This window comes from Larimichthys crocea, chromosome I (assembly GCF_000972845.2).
Source record: "Larimichthys crocea isolate SSNF chromosome I, L_crocea_2.0, whole genome shotgun sequence".
NCBI classification, from domain to species: domain Eukaryota; kingdom Metazoa; phylum Chordata; class Actinopteri; family Sciaenidae; genus Larimichthys; species Larimichthys crocea.
Window position 1 is genome coordinate 38,120,005 of NC_040011.1, and position 18,325 is coordinate 38,138,329.

Below are 18,325 nucleotides of genomic sequence, written 5' to 3' on the forward strand. Positions count from 1 at the left end.
AACACATCTGTAGCTCTGAATGTTAGTTTACACATTAATGGCTTCTGACTGAATGGAAGTTGCTGCTGCCTTACAATTTGCGTTGTCCCACTAGAGTGCATGATGAATACACAAACAAAAATCGAAACGAGAGCTTTCTGCCTCTCAAGAAATGTCATGAGATGCACACGCACACAGGAAGAACATTCTTTTATTACTGAGATGTTCGTTCCCTGAAGTGTTTGTTATAGATTTGCAACATTTAGATGTTTTTTATTTTTAACTGTTTATCTTCTTTTGCTTTTGGTTGCCTCAGATATTCATTTGACTGTGCAGTGTCTAGTTTTTGTGCAGCTTGTGGAAAGGGTTATTGTTTTCCCTCTGTTTATATTTCATGCCCTCATTTAGATTCTAATTAACCATCCAAGCGAAGCAAAGACACCGAGTATGTAGCTGTGACTGACAAAAACAAACGCTGCGGCTTTGAGGTGATTGGAAGTGAAACTGCGTTCACTTTTCACTCGAGGCTGAAGGAGTTGTCTTCTGCAGCTCTTTCGTAGGAGGCAGCAGAAGCGTCGACAGGCAGCGGTGGCACTCACGTCTGCTGTGGATGCTGCAGTGAGCCGTTCACTGTGGATGAGGGAACAGAGCGATAACTGGTGGGAGTTCGAGACCTTCCGGTGAATGCTGTGACGTTTCTATCCTTTGGCTGCCACTTTTGCTACCAGCACAGACGCATACTGTATCAGTTGCATTTTACACCTGCAGGATTTTTTTGCTGACATCCTGCCACAGTTCAAGTCACTGTTACCGGATCTGTTCACTTCTTGATGTAGGGCAGGCTCTCTCTCTCTCTCTACATTGTTCTGCTCTCCAGATGCAGATCATGAATAACACAAGGTCTGAATTGTGATCACCAGGGTATCATTTCACTATAAATTATTCTGACGATGTTTTGCTCCTCAGTTAAATTGCTACCAGTAATTTACCAGAGACTGAAACTGAATATATATATATATATATATACATATATATGACAAGTGAACTGAACGTGATGTTTATGCCCCAATATTGACAAATATTTAGATTTAGATAGAAAATAGTGAAAAATGTCATCCACACATCACCATTTTGCTTGTTTTGTCTTAGTTTACTGTTCCAAAAGACAAAGAAAGGCAACAATTCCTTCCAGTAAAGTAGCATTTTTTTAATATGTATATATATTTTGTAGTAGTTGCAAATTCATTTTCTGTTCTTCATTCTCAAGTATGGTGTATCGGGACTATTAATCTATTATTTGATCCTCAGAAAATTAGCAACTAATTTGATAATCAGTTATCTGTTTTAATCATTTAAAAGTCATACACGATAATAAAGTGAATACTTTGGGGTTTGGGACTAATGAGCAAATAAAATAAGCCATATGAACACATCAGTACAATATACTTGCCATTATTATATACCGTTATTTGTATAATTACTACTATTTTTTGCAGCATATGCAGTCCTGTGATAATTTGTTGAGTGCACCAGGGGGTCATTTAGCTTAATACAAACCCTTAATTGTCGGGTTATGGTGGTGGGTCAAACAACCCAATCGATCTATTTCTGCCTAAAGTGATGAGCTTCACATTTATGAATTGTGCATACGCTTTTTTTTTTGCTGAGTAATGTCTTAAACACCTGTGTCCTCTTGCCCTCTGCTGTCCCTGCAGTTTGCTCCCAGTTCTCCCGCGGAGTGTACGCCATCTTCGGATTCTACGACAAGAAGTCCATGAACACCTTGACCTCCTTCTGCGGCGCTCTGCACACCTCCTTTGTAACGCCCAGTTACCCCACCGATAATGAGGTGCAGTTTGTCATCCAGATGCGACCTGCCCTCCGGGGTGCCGTCCTCAGCCTGCTCTCTCACTACAAGTGGCAGAAGTTTGTCTACCTCTACGACACCGAGCGAGGTAGGTGACAGCACGGGCTTTGAGTCAGAACTAAATGCTTGAATTACAGCATGGAACCACAGGAAGTGTTACAGCGACTCAGAATAGCTGCTGCACACCAGGGTTAGTCAAGGATAGATTTACCCTGTAGTGCGCTATGAAAGCCCTGTAAATGCTTGAACTGTTAACACAGCACTATTTTATACAGTAGTTTGCTATTATGTAAATGTGGAATAAAATCACCAGCAGCTCATAACACTTGTAATAACACATTACACTTGAAGAAACGGCACATCTTATGAGCTATAACTTTCTGATTCTTCTAACAGTTGGCTGCTTGGTGTCAGTTAATCTTCTGTTTAATCATGTTGTTGATATTGGCTCGTCTTTCATCTGAAATGAGGTATGCCAGAGCTGCTGCTAAATGTTTTCTACAGAAATCAGAGTCTCTGCCTGCCTGTGGGGGCTGCTTATTGTGTCGCATCAATGGAGGCTTTTTTTTTGTGTAGCTCCCAGATTGCATTGCCCTGTTGACAATAGACAGTGGTTTAATGCAGCGGTGTGCCATGCGTATGACGCCCCTTTTCAACATGGTGAAGTGTTCATGTCTGGGTGTACTAATGTCAAACAAGAAAATGAGCTCATTAACTCTCGATAGAATAATGATCTCCTCCTCCCACAGAAACTTCAGTTTGTTCAAACAGCACCTGGGTAGGAGGGAAAGATATATTCAGGATATGACAGACAAAAAAAACAACATGTCTTGATGCCAAAAAAAAGGGTGGTTCCACATTCCTGTTTGGATTTGGTCTATTTATTTGCTCATTATTGAAAAGCCCTGACCACCAGACACTCTTCAAGCAACCGGTCTTCTATGCAGTGACTTCTCTGCTTCCTGTATGGTTCTTTATTTTTGGTCCAGCTTCACATCCCCACCTCTCTGTGTTTTCCTTTGAGGCAGAGTATGAAGTGTGCTTTAGAACGAAGTCCTCTGTCTTTTGGTCTCCAGGCCTGTAGGGTCTTAATCCTCCACACAGCCTGCAGATAATATGTGGTTAATTAGGGTCACTCAGACTAGAACACTCATTGGATCCTCCCCGAGGATGCTTGCAACCCACACGTCCTTCAAGCACAAGCAATACAGCCCAGCTACCGGTCCGCTATCCCTCTGCTTTTCCTTTTTCCGTCTGGCAAGTGAGACAGTCTGGGGCACAGTTGGACACAGCGGAGGTGGGGAAAAGAGCCTGAAATACAAACACAGAAGAGGTGTTAGAGAGAGAAAGAGTGATGACAAATAGACATATACTTTAAAGAGTGACAGAGGGCAAAAGAGGGAGGAAAAGCGAGAAGGAGGAGGAAACAAAACACCAAATCAGTACAGCAATTAAGGCAACAGCAGGCGCATGTGATTTACACCCTGTTACCTGTGTACAGACAATTCCCCGTGTACTGTACATCCCCGTGCTGAAGCCCATGCCAAGCCACTTTTACCTCTCTCCTTACTGCCAGTGGTGTAAGACGATCCCTTATTAGTGGGAGGACATTGGCCCCAGGAGGGGATTAAAGTCGTTTATTGATGCACTCCATCCAGCACTTTGGGGGGCTTTGACACTTGGCTCATCAAGCAGACAGATGTGTCAGAGAGTCTCTACCTCTGCTTATCAGGTAGTGCAGCTCCCCTGGCAATATGGACACTGACTGCTGGCTAAACTAGGGGGAGTGACAAGGGAAAATAGTCTTCAAGGGTGAATGTTTTTTTATTTATTTTATTTTTTTTATTTCTTACCCTCTGGCTAAGAAGCAAAGGGAAAATTGACAGACAACTGCTTTCAACTGCTATTTATTAATTTTAGTGGTTTCCAACCTTTTAGAGCCGACGTAGCCTCACAACCCTGTCAGATGAGCTCAAACGCCCCTTCACAACCTTACTCATCAAGTTCTAAATGTCTTTAGTAAAGTGTATGTTAAGTAACGTTATAATATATTCATTGATTTGTTTCATGTTTAGGGTGGATTTGTCAAGTTTGTATATCTACCTGAAGTGACAGAAGCTGAATCTTTCAATACTACTAATACTTTTAGGTCACAGTTTCAACTGACTATCCATTATATTGAGCTAATTATTTCTTTTGTTTTGTTTATGACTTTTATCTAAACCGTTTCTCTAGTATGTTTGGCATTAGTATTTCAATTATTTCAACTGTATATCAGTTAAAAAAAGGTTCTCATTTTAATTACAACACCATTATTTTAACTCTAACATAACTCTTTTAACTGTTAGACTTTTTTTTTAATCTAGCGTTTAAAGGTCCAATGTGTAGGATTTAATGGCACCTAGCATTGAAGTGGGCGGCTGGGTCTTCCACTAATCAGATGACTGGCGGTACAATCCACGGCTCCTCCAGTCTGCATGTCAAAGTGTCCTTGGGCAAGACTGAACCCTAAATTGCTCCCAAATGCTGCACCATCGGTGTGTAAATGCATATGAATGGTTAGCTCCTAAAAAAAAAACTGAAGAGCAGTTGGCACCCAATTCCATCAGTGTATGAATGTGTGTGAATGGATGAATGAGATGTGTAGTGTAAAAGCGCTTTGAGTGGTCAGCTACAGTCCATTTACCGTCTGAAGTTGCAGATTGCAACCAAATGAATACTCTCCCACACCTCACCCTCTCCTTCCAAGTATGTAAGAAAAACTTCACTCTGTGAAAGTCACATAAAAAGCAAAAAGCCCTAACTAGAGCCAGCGTTTGGTTTCTCTGCTCGGGGCTACTGTAGAAAAATGGCAGTTCAACACAGCAGACTTCATGGAAAAGGAACCACTCTCTCTGTCGATATAACAGGCTCATTTTAAGGCAACAAAAACACAACAATTCTGATTATACATGAATGAAAACATACTAATGAGCATCGTATTAAATTTCTTGCCAATAGAGCCCCTTTAATATTACACACTGGACCTTTAAACTATCTGTCCATTATTTTTAGATAACTATTTCAGCTTTTCTGCTTGCTGGTTTTCATACACTCCCAACTGTGAAGGTGTTATTACAGACTCATGGGAAGTGTGTATTGTGCTGTTAGCTAATCATAGCTGGCATGTTACTGGTTATTGTGACAATATTTTCCTCCTAAACACAAATATATTCATGTATATTTTTAACTACTCCACAACCTTCTCTTGTACCCTCTCGAGATTGCAAAAGAATACCCTTGGGTACAAGTACTCCTGGTTGTAAATTGCTGATCTATTTAATTCTTTTCTCAGTCTCCATGATGCTGCTTCGTTGGATCAACTAACTGAGAGTCAATGGAAATTGTGTTAGGCTATTGTGTTCCATTGTTCTTTTGTCATAATTGACATGTTGAGACAAGCCAGTGATCTCCAACCTTAAATGGAAATAATCTTTACACAGGTTTACACAAAAAAACAAACACTATAATACATCACATGTAAACAGCTGGTACTGAAGGATTGCTAATTTTGCTGCAGGTAAACAGTGAATGAACAAATAATCCAAATGACAAATGACCCTCTGCTCATGATGTGCGACACAAAGCACCTTAATTATTTTCTCGGGTGCCTCCTTGCTTTTTGATTTGTGTTTGATAAAAGCATTGATCATCCGCAATACTGAAAGCAACTTTGTAATTATTTTCCAAACTCTTCTATTAGGGGAGGGAAAACACAGCTAACCGAGTTCCACCAAGAGGTTTTATTCAGTCAATAGAAAAGATTAATTACAACCACACTATTCATTTGGCTGTGTTATTAGGCTGGCAAAAAATGCTTTTAGGCTTTAGTGCAGGGCTTTCAGTCGGAGAGTGATGGTCCATATGCGTCAGGCTCCGATGTAGTGGAGGGAAATGGAGGGAAATTTGTACCCTTAATGCCAATATCAGACAGCTGTTTGAAAAGCAGACATTATGATGAAGGAACTGCACTGGAAGCAAATGGAGGCAGAGTTTAACCAGCTTAAAGAGTGGCTATTCTTCTTTTATCTGGTGTAAAATGTTGACAGGATATGTGTGTGTTAATACATATATGCGTAGAGAGAGAGATGAAAGAGCCTTGATTCTTCTAATTCGCCACCATATCATATAAGGCTGACCAGGATTAATCTAACACTGCAACACTCACCTTAACCACATCCTCTGTCTTCCTAATTCTTAGCTCTCCTAGAGTGAATATTGTTTTTTTCTGTTCTTTCAGTTTGCATCAGCGGATGAATTTTCCCCTAAAACTCCTGAGCTGTATAGGGTGAAGGTAGATGGATCTTGCCCTTTTCTGTTCTGGCGGTCAGGTATGGGCAGATAATTGCCAGGTCTGTGCAGCAGAGACAGATGATTACAGGCTTTATTGTCTCTCCCAGGCACAATCAACCCTGATTCAGCAATCTCACCTCTATTTGATTTATGAGTCGCTCTGGTTCTTTCTCTCTTCCTCGCACTTCTCTATACCATACCTCTTGCTTATTCGAGCCATCTCACATGCCTGCCTTTGAGCTATGCTGTGAATGTAGTAGTGAAATCAGCACAAACCTTCCTTCCTTAAATACTGCAAAGTTGTCAAGAAAAGATGAATTATGAAAGAACCACAAGTGGGTTGTCAGCATGTACAGTGTGCAGTGTACAATAGAAATAGTGACAGATTTAACAGTCAAAATTCCCACTACTGTAATCTTTGAAACAGTTCAATCAGAGGGAGACAAAGGAGTTTCTCATTTCTTTCTAGGCAACTGTCTCTGGCAGATTTAATCAGTTAAATCAGCTTAATCAGCTAACTATCTAGCTCCATGAATAGGTTGAAAACGTTGTCTCCAGCTGACTTCTTAAAGTTTTTAGCTGACTCGTTTTAAAATGAGAACCCAGAGACAGAAGCTAAAACTCAGGCGTCCCTAACAATGTCCCCAAAAAGTCAGTATACTCAGCAGATGACGCATGTAGATGACATGGAAGTGAATAAAACAGCATTTTGTATTGCAGTTTAGACGTAATTAGGCAAGCTACAAGAGAAGAGCTTTAAGGATGAGAATGATTTATGGCTCTGTCTGAGGTAACGTTGCTGGGGTTGCTGGATTATAAACTCCCCAAGACTAGGAAGCAAGACAGACCTGCTAATGTTACCCTAAACTCTCTTAGCATTCAGGTCTGACTTCCACATAAAAAAAATGTGAATGTGCTTGATGTAGCCTATAACCCCACAAACTAAGGTTGTGTAGACTGACAATAGACCTAATGCTTGGCCTGATGTTTTTAGATAGACAGCCAGATACAGTACGTTTACAGTTGTGTATTGCTAGAACAGTCAATCTTACTCACTGAGAATTGTTTTTAAGGCCACAATACATTTTAAACAATTTAGATAATTAAACTTGAGGCCTGCTGTGCCTATTAAGAGTTGCTAAGCTGTGATTGGACATTTGCTGTTTGGGGGAGGGCTTGACTGAATGTCTATCCTTCCTTTATTGCACCACTGCCATCCTGCATTATTTTTATTTTGTCAGTTTTGAGAAAATCCAGTTCACCTTGAAGTGAGTATCAAGGGTTAGCTGTGGAAAATAAAAGGATGTGATCGAAGTTATAAATATGACTGACTGATTCTCCTGACACTGTACAAGCACTTATATTCTCCACTGACATTTCGTGAATACCAATCTGCAGAGAGCAATGCGAGTGGTATTTTGTGGTAAGCCCTGCTACCTCTTTATAACTATGAATGGTGTGAGACACACAATTTTAGCCTGTCTCACAATATCCTCCTCATCTTTTTTTTTTTCATTGCCACACCAAGGCAGTGATGACATATTAAGAACAATGCTGGGCCTCCCTTCATCTCCTTCCATCATTTCCTCTACCAATCAATATTCTGAATGTGATACAGTTTGGAGGAAAATGATCCAACACGTGGATGGAGCTACTTTTATCATTTAACTGCTGACAGTCGAAACTACATCTGAACTAGTGTTCGATGTCACCACCTCATGCAGCTATAGGAAATCAAACGTTCTTTGAACACAAATTTGCCAGGTGGGAGCTGTTTTGTAGCTCTCCGTCCAGAAAAAATCCTCAGGGCATTTCTTTCATTCGCTCTGTCAATATTTGCAATGACCCTAAGAGCAGCAGAGTCAATTAACCAAAGTTATCTGGAACAATAAGGCGAGCATGTACAGTATTGATCAGCTTTTTATAGAATATGTAAATGTGTGCAAATTCTGACATACTGTATAGTGTTCAAAGTGTGTGCAGGCTTTTCTTCAGTATTTATTTATGTCAAAATGTCATAAAAATTAAATTTATGGCAGAAAATAAAGAAAATCTAATAATAAAGTTCTTACAGTGTTCCTTTACACAGAACTATATGTATAACTACGCTATACCAAACCTGTCCCTTAAGAGATATATATTTACCTTCTAAAAAAAGTTACTGGCTCCTTCATTTTCATGCAGGCGGCTGTCGCCCAGGCAACAAACCAATTTAGGTGTCTCACAGTTGAAGCAATGATGTGTTTTTTTTAAATTTGGTTTTGTTTAGTTTGTTTTTAAATAAACAAATTAACAAAAATAATTTGTCTGTCATAAAAAACTGTGAAATATGCAAATATGTGGTGTTCGGTAAGTATTTTGGATTATTGTTATGTACATTTTTTCTCTTTAAAAATGTTCTCCAAAGTAACTAAAACTCCTAATCATGGAGTAGTAGTAAAAGACAAGTTTAATGGAGACCTCCATCTAAAATACTTGGTTAGTAAGTGCATCAAAAAAGATTATAGATACAAATATCTTAATAATTTAAAAACAACAAATAATTGTTTTGTAATTTACAGCATTCAGATTTAAAGTTCCTATTGTGTATTGAGGGTCTGTTGGCTCAGTCAGAAGATGCATGTGACAAAAATGACTGAGTGGAACAAGCGTGATACTGACAGAGGACACACAGCGCTGACATGCTGCGTGGCTGGTGTATAGCATTAGAGTCACATGCAGTAACAATGTAGCCAATGTCTCAAACATGAGAACTGACCTGAGCGCGCCGAGAGCAATAGACTTTATTGCTTCTTTGAAAGACTAATGTGCACACTAATCAATACAGTCCTAACACATCCATTCAAGTATATTAAAGGTCTCTCTTTCATAACAGGTCTTGATATTCAGTCAGATTTAAAGGTTACTTTATTTCTATTTTAATCAATTTGTTAAACCATTTCAATTTTAATACCACCATCATTTATAATGATGTAATTTTTAAGCTTAGCAGTCAAGTCTTTTACTTTTTTTTTAATAACCAGTGAAGTCAGTATTAAAGTCTACAAATGGACCATATGTATGTCTTGTTCACATACTTGATACTTTAAGTTTGAGTTTTGGGCTCATTTATTAAATTATATGGAAGGGGGTGAGACTGAATGTGTGATTTTTTCCTCTGTAATTACTGCTCATGTCAGTGGATGGAAAATCATTTGCAAACATGCCAAAACAAACAGACATTTATCAGATTGATAATAATTTGGTCGCATCAATCAAAGGCCACTTGGATCTGTATTAAACCCTCATAACTCACAATAGACGCTGTTGATCGGCTGTTAAACACACAGACAAGATAACTCCAGCCTGGCACAATTGGCAGAGTGATGTGCCAACAGGGCCAATAGGCCTGTCAATGGGAGAATCGGATGGCCGCACATAGTTAGCCTCATTTCTTCTACTTCCTGCCAAGCTACTGTAGATAGAAAGATAGAAGACAGATATGAGGGTGGGCAATCAGGCAGACTCAGACACGCTCCAACTAAAGTGAACCTTGCTCCCCTTCCCTCAGCAATCCCTCTAATTGGCTATCCAGAGACAGTTGCCTTTGTTCCCTAAAAGAGTCAAATAATTAATGCTTCCCGCTGCTCTCCTGGAATGCTTTTGATGACAAACCAAATCAATTCTGTCCTTTGGTTTGATTGTAGTCTTTTGGCATCGGTCTTCCTGCTGTAAACAACACAACAAATCAAGGTGATGTGATACAAAACCAAATGTACCAAGGACAGTGATTAAACACATGAAGACAGGCATGAAATGGCTGCATAACCAGTTACAAAGGTATGGTGACATGTTGTCATGTGCAGCGTCCCTGTAGTTTGTGTTTTATGTTGTAGTTTGAGGATGAACAAACAGACTTGTTTCTCTATCTGAGACTAAAAACCCATCAGCTGCTTTTTCTCTTTCAATTTGCTATGCAAGTAATATTTACGCCATACTGACACATTTCACACAAATAAATGTCTAGTCAAGTGCAATATTGTCACCCAGAATTGTTGATTTACACTCTCGGCTCACAATGTGAGATAATAAGTGTGAATACCAGCTCCCAACTGCAACCATGTCTATATCATAGACCGCAGCCTGTTTCCTTGGCTTTGTGGTCTCATCACAGCCAATATAATGGCACATCAGCTGCACCCAGCTGAGATTTTACACACACAGACACACACACACACACACACACACACGTATGCCTCTTGTGCTTTAGTGGCCCTCTCCTTCACGCCGGCTTCATAACAACTAAATTATGCATGCATCAGGAGAATAAATCAGCTTGGACACGCTGACAAGAAAGGGCACATCAGAGAAGCCGTAAAATGCACAAGAAAAATAATATTAAAGAAATACGGGTGAAGCTATGCATCACTGGCTCTTTTTTTTTCTTTCCTCCTTTTATTTCATACACATAAACTGGTATCACTGGCAAAGTGACATCCCAATATACAGATAGTTCAACGTGCAGCAGCAACCTCTGTAATTCAGTAACCCCTTGAAAAACTACAAGTCAAGCACCTGCGCCTTAAAAAAAGAAAAAAAGTGATACGAGTGCCATCGTCTGTCACAATAAGCTCACAATAAACCTCTATGCTCTCTCAGTGTCCTCTTTTAACTGAACCTGGAATAAAGCCATTTTACCACCTACCCACTGCTAGCTTCAGCAGCCATGAAATTACAGCTGGGAGCTTTTTTTTCTTTTTTCATTATAAAGAAATGTCCTGGCCTTTGCTTCAAGCAGCCATAGTAGAGGTTGATTGCTTTGATGTTACACCATGTCATGGGGCCAATTTGTTTGTAGAAACAACAAATAAAATATATATGTCATTCTCAAGAGAAAACGCAAGAGCAGAATAATATTTGGACTTTGTTTTTTTTCTCCCCGTGAAAAGGCGACTCTCTCTTCCCGTTTAGTTATTTTTCCTTCAGTTTTCAGCTGATCAACCAAGGCCGCCTGGAGAGTTTCTTGGAGAACTTGATCAATCCCTTCAGACACACACACACACACACAGGATTCTGTGTGTGCCCGCGCTTGTATATGTGCTGATATGTCACAGTATGCGATGTGAGTGAGAGAGAGAGAGAGAGAGAGACCGGGGAACAAAGACAGACAGGGAAAGATGGAGAAGCTCTGAAAAGTCTGTGGGTGGATTTTCACAGGAGAGAAGTGCTACTCTCCTCCATCCTGCATGCATGCGCTTCTAAAGATACAGACAGCATGCTGCTCCTGTTTGATTTGACATGCGCTGTCTTTTTGATTAGGACAACATTTGGCAGTGAGACTGCTTCGGTTATAGGCCTACTGTAAATATACCGCGTCAAAGCCTCGGCTGCACACTGTTGAGGCTAGTTTGGTATTTGCTTCACGGTAAATGCTACGTTTCCACCATCGAGGTGAACGTCTGCAGCTTCCTTCTCCTGTAGGACGGAGACGGGAGGGGCTCACATTGTAGCTCTTACTGGTTTTACATCAGCTATAACATTTTTTTTCCCTCCTTAGAGTACATAAGTTGAATGGGCCTGTTTTTACGTCTATATATTCTTCCTTGTTTAATTGTCAGGAGTTAAACACTTTACTCAGAGGCACCTCAATTACACGTCTTTACAGCTGCTTAGAGAGCCTCGCTTCATTCTTCAGTGCATCCCAACACTGACTGCATTTTGCCTGTTATTCAATATATAGTTTGCAGAGAAGTCAAGAGCACAGGTCATATAATTCCAGCAAATCACGGCCTATTTTATATAAATTGTGGATCTATTCCAGATGAGTAATGAGAGGACAAGCCTTCTCTCTCTCTCCCTCTCTATCCAAGTCCAAGACTTTGATCTCCACTGCATAAACACTGGAGGGATCCCTGAAGCCCTGTGAGCATACTTAGCCCAGAGGCAAACATTTACCAGACCCTAAATACTCTAAGTATTTATTTTGGCTCCATCAAAACACAATGGAGACAAAGCATCTTTGGAAATATATATTTTTTTAATATAACATATAAAGATGCAGTTCATTAGAAGTCAGAGTTTGACAACATTAGACATTTCTAGAGTGCTCACACCATGGAGGAGTTCACAACTTCAATGACATCAATCCAAACATGTATTTTACTGGCTCTTACATCCCTCATCTTCAAGTTCAAACAAACATCGCAATCTTTAAAAATCTGTGAGAGACCTTAAAAAATAAACTCTCGTCTCTTTATCATTGCAAATACGGTACTCCAACCCTGATTAATAATTCATGTTTTCACATCTTCCCCTAGTCGTATCTATGCTTTGATTTTATTTGTCCATGTTTTTAAGAAATAAAAGACTTCCTCTAGTACAGTAACCTGACTGTGCCAGATGTTTTGTTACACAGAACCATCTGGCTGAAAAAGGTCGTGCTTCATCACATCAGCAAACCACATAACATAGTCAAACTTTCACAGATACTTCTGGCTGATACTTCTCGATATAACTGACGCGAGCTGCTAGTAGTTCCTTATAGGATGATGATGTCAAACCACTGTGCTTGGACGTACAGACACAAAGCTCTGTCTGACAGAGTCTCACAAGTGCAGCCGTGCAAGGTTCCCAGTACAGCGAAGGTTAATGGAGTTTCTTCTGTGTAAAAATCTGCACAAAAATCCACCTGACTCAATACCACGCAGTAATTAAGTTTGGGTGAACTGTCCCTTTAAGGAAATCCTTTATATAGTAATATACATCATTGAGGGGCATCTCTAAAGTTCACGCTACACTTCAGATGTTCCACCTTAAGTTTGGTCTCAAGCTACCCCAACAATTATGAGTTAAAGCCATTATCTCTGTGGTCTCAATTCAGTTGTTTCTGATGCCCACTGAGACCCTGGACAGCGCTCGGCGGGGCGTTTCGACCCACCACAGACCCTCATTTACCCGAGGATTGGCAAGTTAGAGGGGAGAGCACACATTTACTGTTGGCTCAGCAGCCACCGCCTCTTTTTCATGTGTGTGCTTTAGATTTTGATCCTTCAGAAATGAGTTTCTGTGATATTAATGTCTCAATATTTGCTCTTAGTTAGTAGTAGTAGTTGCTTGTGGTTCACTTTGTTTATTATGTAATGCAGTATAACTGATGGTGATACGGTATTTACTAACATTTCATTATTTCTAGCGATGTGGATTAGTGTAATACCAACAACGACACAGTGGAATGATTCAGTGTAATGTAAGCAAGTGGTGTGGCTCTAAAGCTGACAGTCAGTCATGGTAAATGTCGAGGTGCATGCTTAGAGAAATTTTGCAATATGGCTTCTCTGATTTGCCTAGTTAGCCCGGATCAGTTGTGAGATATGAGAGAGGATTGTGAGTGAGAGAGAGAGAGAGAGAGAGAGAGAGAGAGAGATGGAGGCCTGTGACACTCTGCACCGTACCCTAATGAGAGGCAGGGAACCAAAGGAGCTGGGCAATGAGATTAGATGCAACTCAATTCAATTACTGCTGAGCCGCCACGGGTGACGCTTCAAAACTCATCCTGTTAAGATCCGGTTCACAAACGGAGAAGAGGACTGCGGCTCTCCACTCTGCAGCTGTATGCTACGCTGCCACAGCATCTCATTCGCAACAGCTCTGATTTATAAGCACACAGGGCGTCATTAGGCTCCTTCGGGATTTGATAGCAGACTCTGCAATGTTCTGATATAGATTTAAAGGAAAATGCAGAAATAATTGAGTTTTCATCCATCGCAGACGCTTACGCACTGCTCCACAAACTGCAGAGTTGTTTCAATTGTGTGTTTGAGATTAAAGAGACGCTTAACGTCCTGTTTCAGCTGGAACACACCATTCAAAAAAATATATGTAAAATGTAAACACACACAGCCCGCGGCCCTGCAGTTGCTGTTACCCCACAACCAATGATACTCCCACTCTCACTACAAGATAGGTTTTCCAGCACATGGTCACATTACATATCCCTGTCTCCTGCAATTGAAGGCTGTAAGACAGAGACTGGAATTGTGTTTCTGTGAAGGGCTTCATGACAGGATGTGTGTTCTGGGTGATCATAAAGGTCACAAAGCTCTATAGGAAATAAAAACATACACAAACATTATACTTAAACACTGAAAATGTATAAAAGAAACTGACCTCCATGCAGCCCAAATATGTTCCAGCTTTAACAAATTCAAGCACCTGTTTTCTGTTTCAGTGCAATCTTCATTCAGCTCCAGCAGATTCAAACATCTGAGTTCAGCCTTGACCCGCTTCATGGAAATATCGGCCAACAGAAACAAAAATGTACAAGTCTTCTTATTTCGTGTGCACTTACACCAGCAGATTATAAACAGCACCTTTTGCAGTCTGTGAGGGCGCTGATGATCACGATGTTGCCTTGTACTTTAGGAGTGTGGAGTACAACGCAAAGTCATCACTTTCTCACAGAACAGTTTTTTGTCCGTTGGTCCACAAAAACTCTTTGCAAACACAGTTTGTGAAGTAGGAGGCTAACAACTGCCACCGTGTCAAGTATTTGTGAGGTTGTGTGTGTGTGTGTGTGTGTGTGTGTGTGTGTGTGTGTGTGTGTGTATGTGTGTGTGTGTGTGTGTGTGTGTGACTGCAGAAACTCGTGGATATATGCACGTACTTGGTCGCAGGTATCGTGGATTCACTATAAACACGCCACTGCTGGGCCCTGTGTCCGATGTGGAGAACTATGATGGCTGACATGGGCAAATGTGCTACAACGGTCCAAAATATTTTCATCAGGAGAAAACGTGCAAACTCGTGGATATATGCACGTACTTGGTCGCAGGTATCGTGGATTCACTATAAACACGCCACTGCTGGGCCCTGTGTCCGATGTGGAGAACTATGATGGCTGACAAGGGCAAATGTGCCACAACGGTCCAAAATATTTTCATCAGGAGAAATCGTGCTGCAGATTCATAAACAAAACCAAAACAACAACAGAGACCTGCTGCAAATGAAAAATATATATATATATGTTGCAGAAATCCAAAACAAATACATCAACAGCAAACATGCTGCAAATACAGAAACAATGCAAAATAAAAACACACAAACCGTGAAAACACATGCTACAGTCAATAGAAGAGAGAGACGATAACAAATTAAGTGCATGTAAATGCAGCAGGAGATGATATAGAGGGGGAAACAGGGTGATGAATACGAGAGAAAATGTGAAAAAGATGGACCAAAGAATGACGGGAAGCAGAGAAAGGAAACATTTAGACAAAACAGACAAATCTATGTACAGAAACACATCACCTGGTCCCTCTCGATCTGTAAAAAACAAGCTGTTCCACGTAGTGCTCCCCCTAGAGGCCTGGAGAACTTCTGTTGTGTTAAGTAGATGTGCAGCGATTCTGTAGCTGCAGCATGTTCCTCCATTGTAATGCATTTGCTCTTGTGAGCCACCGTAGCAAAAATGCAATTATATGCAATTATAAGCCCAGTGCAGTAGAGTCATAACTCATAACTTACACAGCCTGTCTGTCTCAACCATGAAGTGAACCCAGCTTAAGTGTGTAGTGAATGCAGGGTGGCATACTCTTATAGCTACAAAAGATGTGTGCTCCCGGGTGTTGATCAGCTCAGTCAGTGGAGCATCCGCCCCATGTACGAAGGCTGAGCAGTGAGTTCGGGTCCGACCTGCGGCCCCTAATAAAGATATCTTAAAAAAAAAAGAAAAAAAAAAAAGATGTGTGATCTGAATTTAATTAGAGATTAAAAGATTATAATTATACAATTTTGGAGTAAATAAGTGTAAAATTCATGTATAGCATTGTTTGTGTTACAACATGTGAAAACTCCATGATTAGCTGTGAGGAGCATAATCAGTAGAAGCCACCAACTGCTGGTGGTGAGATTACAAATCTTGTTGTAATTTATGTAGTTGACTGTATTACATTTTTAAATGTAACACAGCTGTAGGGCTCCTGGAGGCACAGAGATTGGGATTTATGGCTTTTCTGCACGTTGTAAATAAATACCAGCAAAAGCACTTATGTTGAGGAGCGTGAGTTCATTGATTGGCTGAAGCTGAAATGGACTCTGGTCCAAGACAGGTGGAAATCTATGCAATGAAGCGTGGAATAACAAAATTATGTATTAGATTTTCTGTCTTGTAGAGATACAGTCCATCTTGCCGCTGTCAGACTACGTTTGTGCTCAAAGGATTTTGTTCATTTTCGATTTTGAAGTCTAAATCACAGAAAGCAAACTTTTCTGCTGAATGTAGAAGAAAAAAAAACAGGAGTAATCCTTTACTGGACAAACTATTTACCACCACAAGATTTCATCTCTTAATTTCCATACAAATGTAAAACCAGGCAGGCATAGAATCGTCTGTGAATCTTAAATGAATCCAATTGTTCCAACACAGTTCAGGGTTTGCCAGAGGCAGCAGGAGGGGAGCGGCGCACGAATCAGCAACTTCAAAATAAAAGCCCTGTGTGATTCTAATCTGATTGACAGGACATTGTTTCCCTTCTTTCATATAAGAGTTAGCATAATTCATGTTTTTTTCTTGCACCTCAGACCTCAGAAATGGAAATTGGAAACCTACAGATACTCACACATATGAAGCCCAAATCCCCAGAGCAATCCCCTGTGAGCGTTTCTATTTCTTTTTGCCATTTAAAATGTTCTGTGACATGTTATTGTGTCTTTCAAGCAGCACAGGAATCAGTGATTGCTCTGATACTTTCAAACATCCACCCCATCATTTAAACCTGTATGCATGCCATGTCGCACACCCAATGTGATTACTCTGTGTTAAATGGTTCATCTGCATTTTTACCTTTACCAGTCGCGTATTCCCTTCAGTTTTCCGAACCAACAGAGACCACTTTGACCCAGTTAATCTGCATGACATCTCTTAATGTGAGAAGCTTTTACTGCTGGGAAGACTGCCATGCTATCCAGCTGGCTTGTGGTTGGTGAGGTTCTGAGCATATGCCTGAGGAAGATGAATAATGTATCCGTGTTATTCAAACCTTCATTTTGTAACTTTTGCTTTAGGTAGAAGAGATGTGAGGAGCTATAGCACATGAGAGACTGCTGCTGCTGTGCTCATGTAAAAATGATCATACTTCAGAAAAGCTTTAGATATTTTTTACTCAGAGGAAATTGTAGCTGTAGTCCAGGTAGAAAATTCCTTCATATTCTTATTGCCCCATGGTTTTTCACTTCAGATGTTCACAGTTGTTACTTTTAAACATCTCTCTTACCCAGGAGCCACAAAGGGACTATATGTATACCTCTACATGCCCTCAACTTTCCATTTGAACTCAAGTGTTGTGCTACAAGTTACATTCATAAACTGTAGGCCGAACTCCTTGGAGATGTGACCTGATCGCTGGATTGCCCGATAACCTTGAGGTCTGGCATGCTGATGCCTCCAGGCAGTGAGCCATTGCTTCTTTGGACAAATGACACACTGTGCGTTGGTCTTCGCTACTCGCTGTGCCGTCGTTCACCAAAAGATCATCTGCTGGAGTGCAGACACGCACTGTGCAGCGGTCCCAGGAGCTTTTTACGAGTCAAGAAAAAGGCTGCTTGACCATTCAGATGGAATGGAAAAGAAAGGAAATGAAAAAGCAGAGAAACGAAGAGAGTCACAAAGTGGTTTTCTTGTTATAGCTGTTGTTCTTTCTTTGGTCTCTGTGCTGGCTTTGTTAGCAGTCTGCAGCCGGTTCATAGAGATAACGTTGTACAAATACATAAATAAATAAATAAATAAATATATATATATATATATGACAAATGTTTACTTTGCCTGGTGCTGCTCAGACTACTTCTCAGACTGCGTGAGACAATTTGCATAACACCCAATCACATACAACAATATTAATGGTCACATAAAATCTGTACATATCTAAATGTATGCCAGATTTTGCAGTTGCTGCAAGATTTTTTTTTCCTCCCGTCATTTTATCAGTTTCCCACATGACGTATGATGAAAAATGAATATATGGAGATATGGGCAAAGAAGCTTATTGTACATACAGTTTGCAATTGTCAATGGCTTAATGAAATACCAGCAGTGTGCTTGATTTATATTAATAACCTTCATGTTCATTTCTCGCCCGTTGTACATCGGTAGAGTTAAGCCATTTTTATGTGCAA

General features: G+C 40.3%; 1 protein-coding gene across 3 annotated transcripts in view; it reads left to right on the top strand.

The window, feature by feature from the left end:
- Nucleotides 1-18,325, top strand: part of gria3b (glutamate receptor, ionotropic, AMPA 3b) — an 80,781-nt gene that overhangs the window by 22,632 nt on the left and 39,824 nt on the right. For all 3 annotated transcript variants that reach the window (XM_019268480.2, XM_027282562.1, XM_010736194.3), the window contains exon 3: nt 1,695-1,934. In XM_019268480.2, coding sequence (XP_019124025.2) covers nt 1,695-1,934 — 240 coding nt within the window. The remainder of the gene's footprint in view (nt 1-1,694; nt 1,935-18,325) is intronic.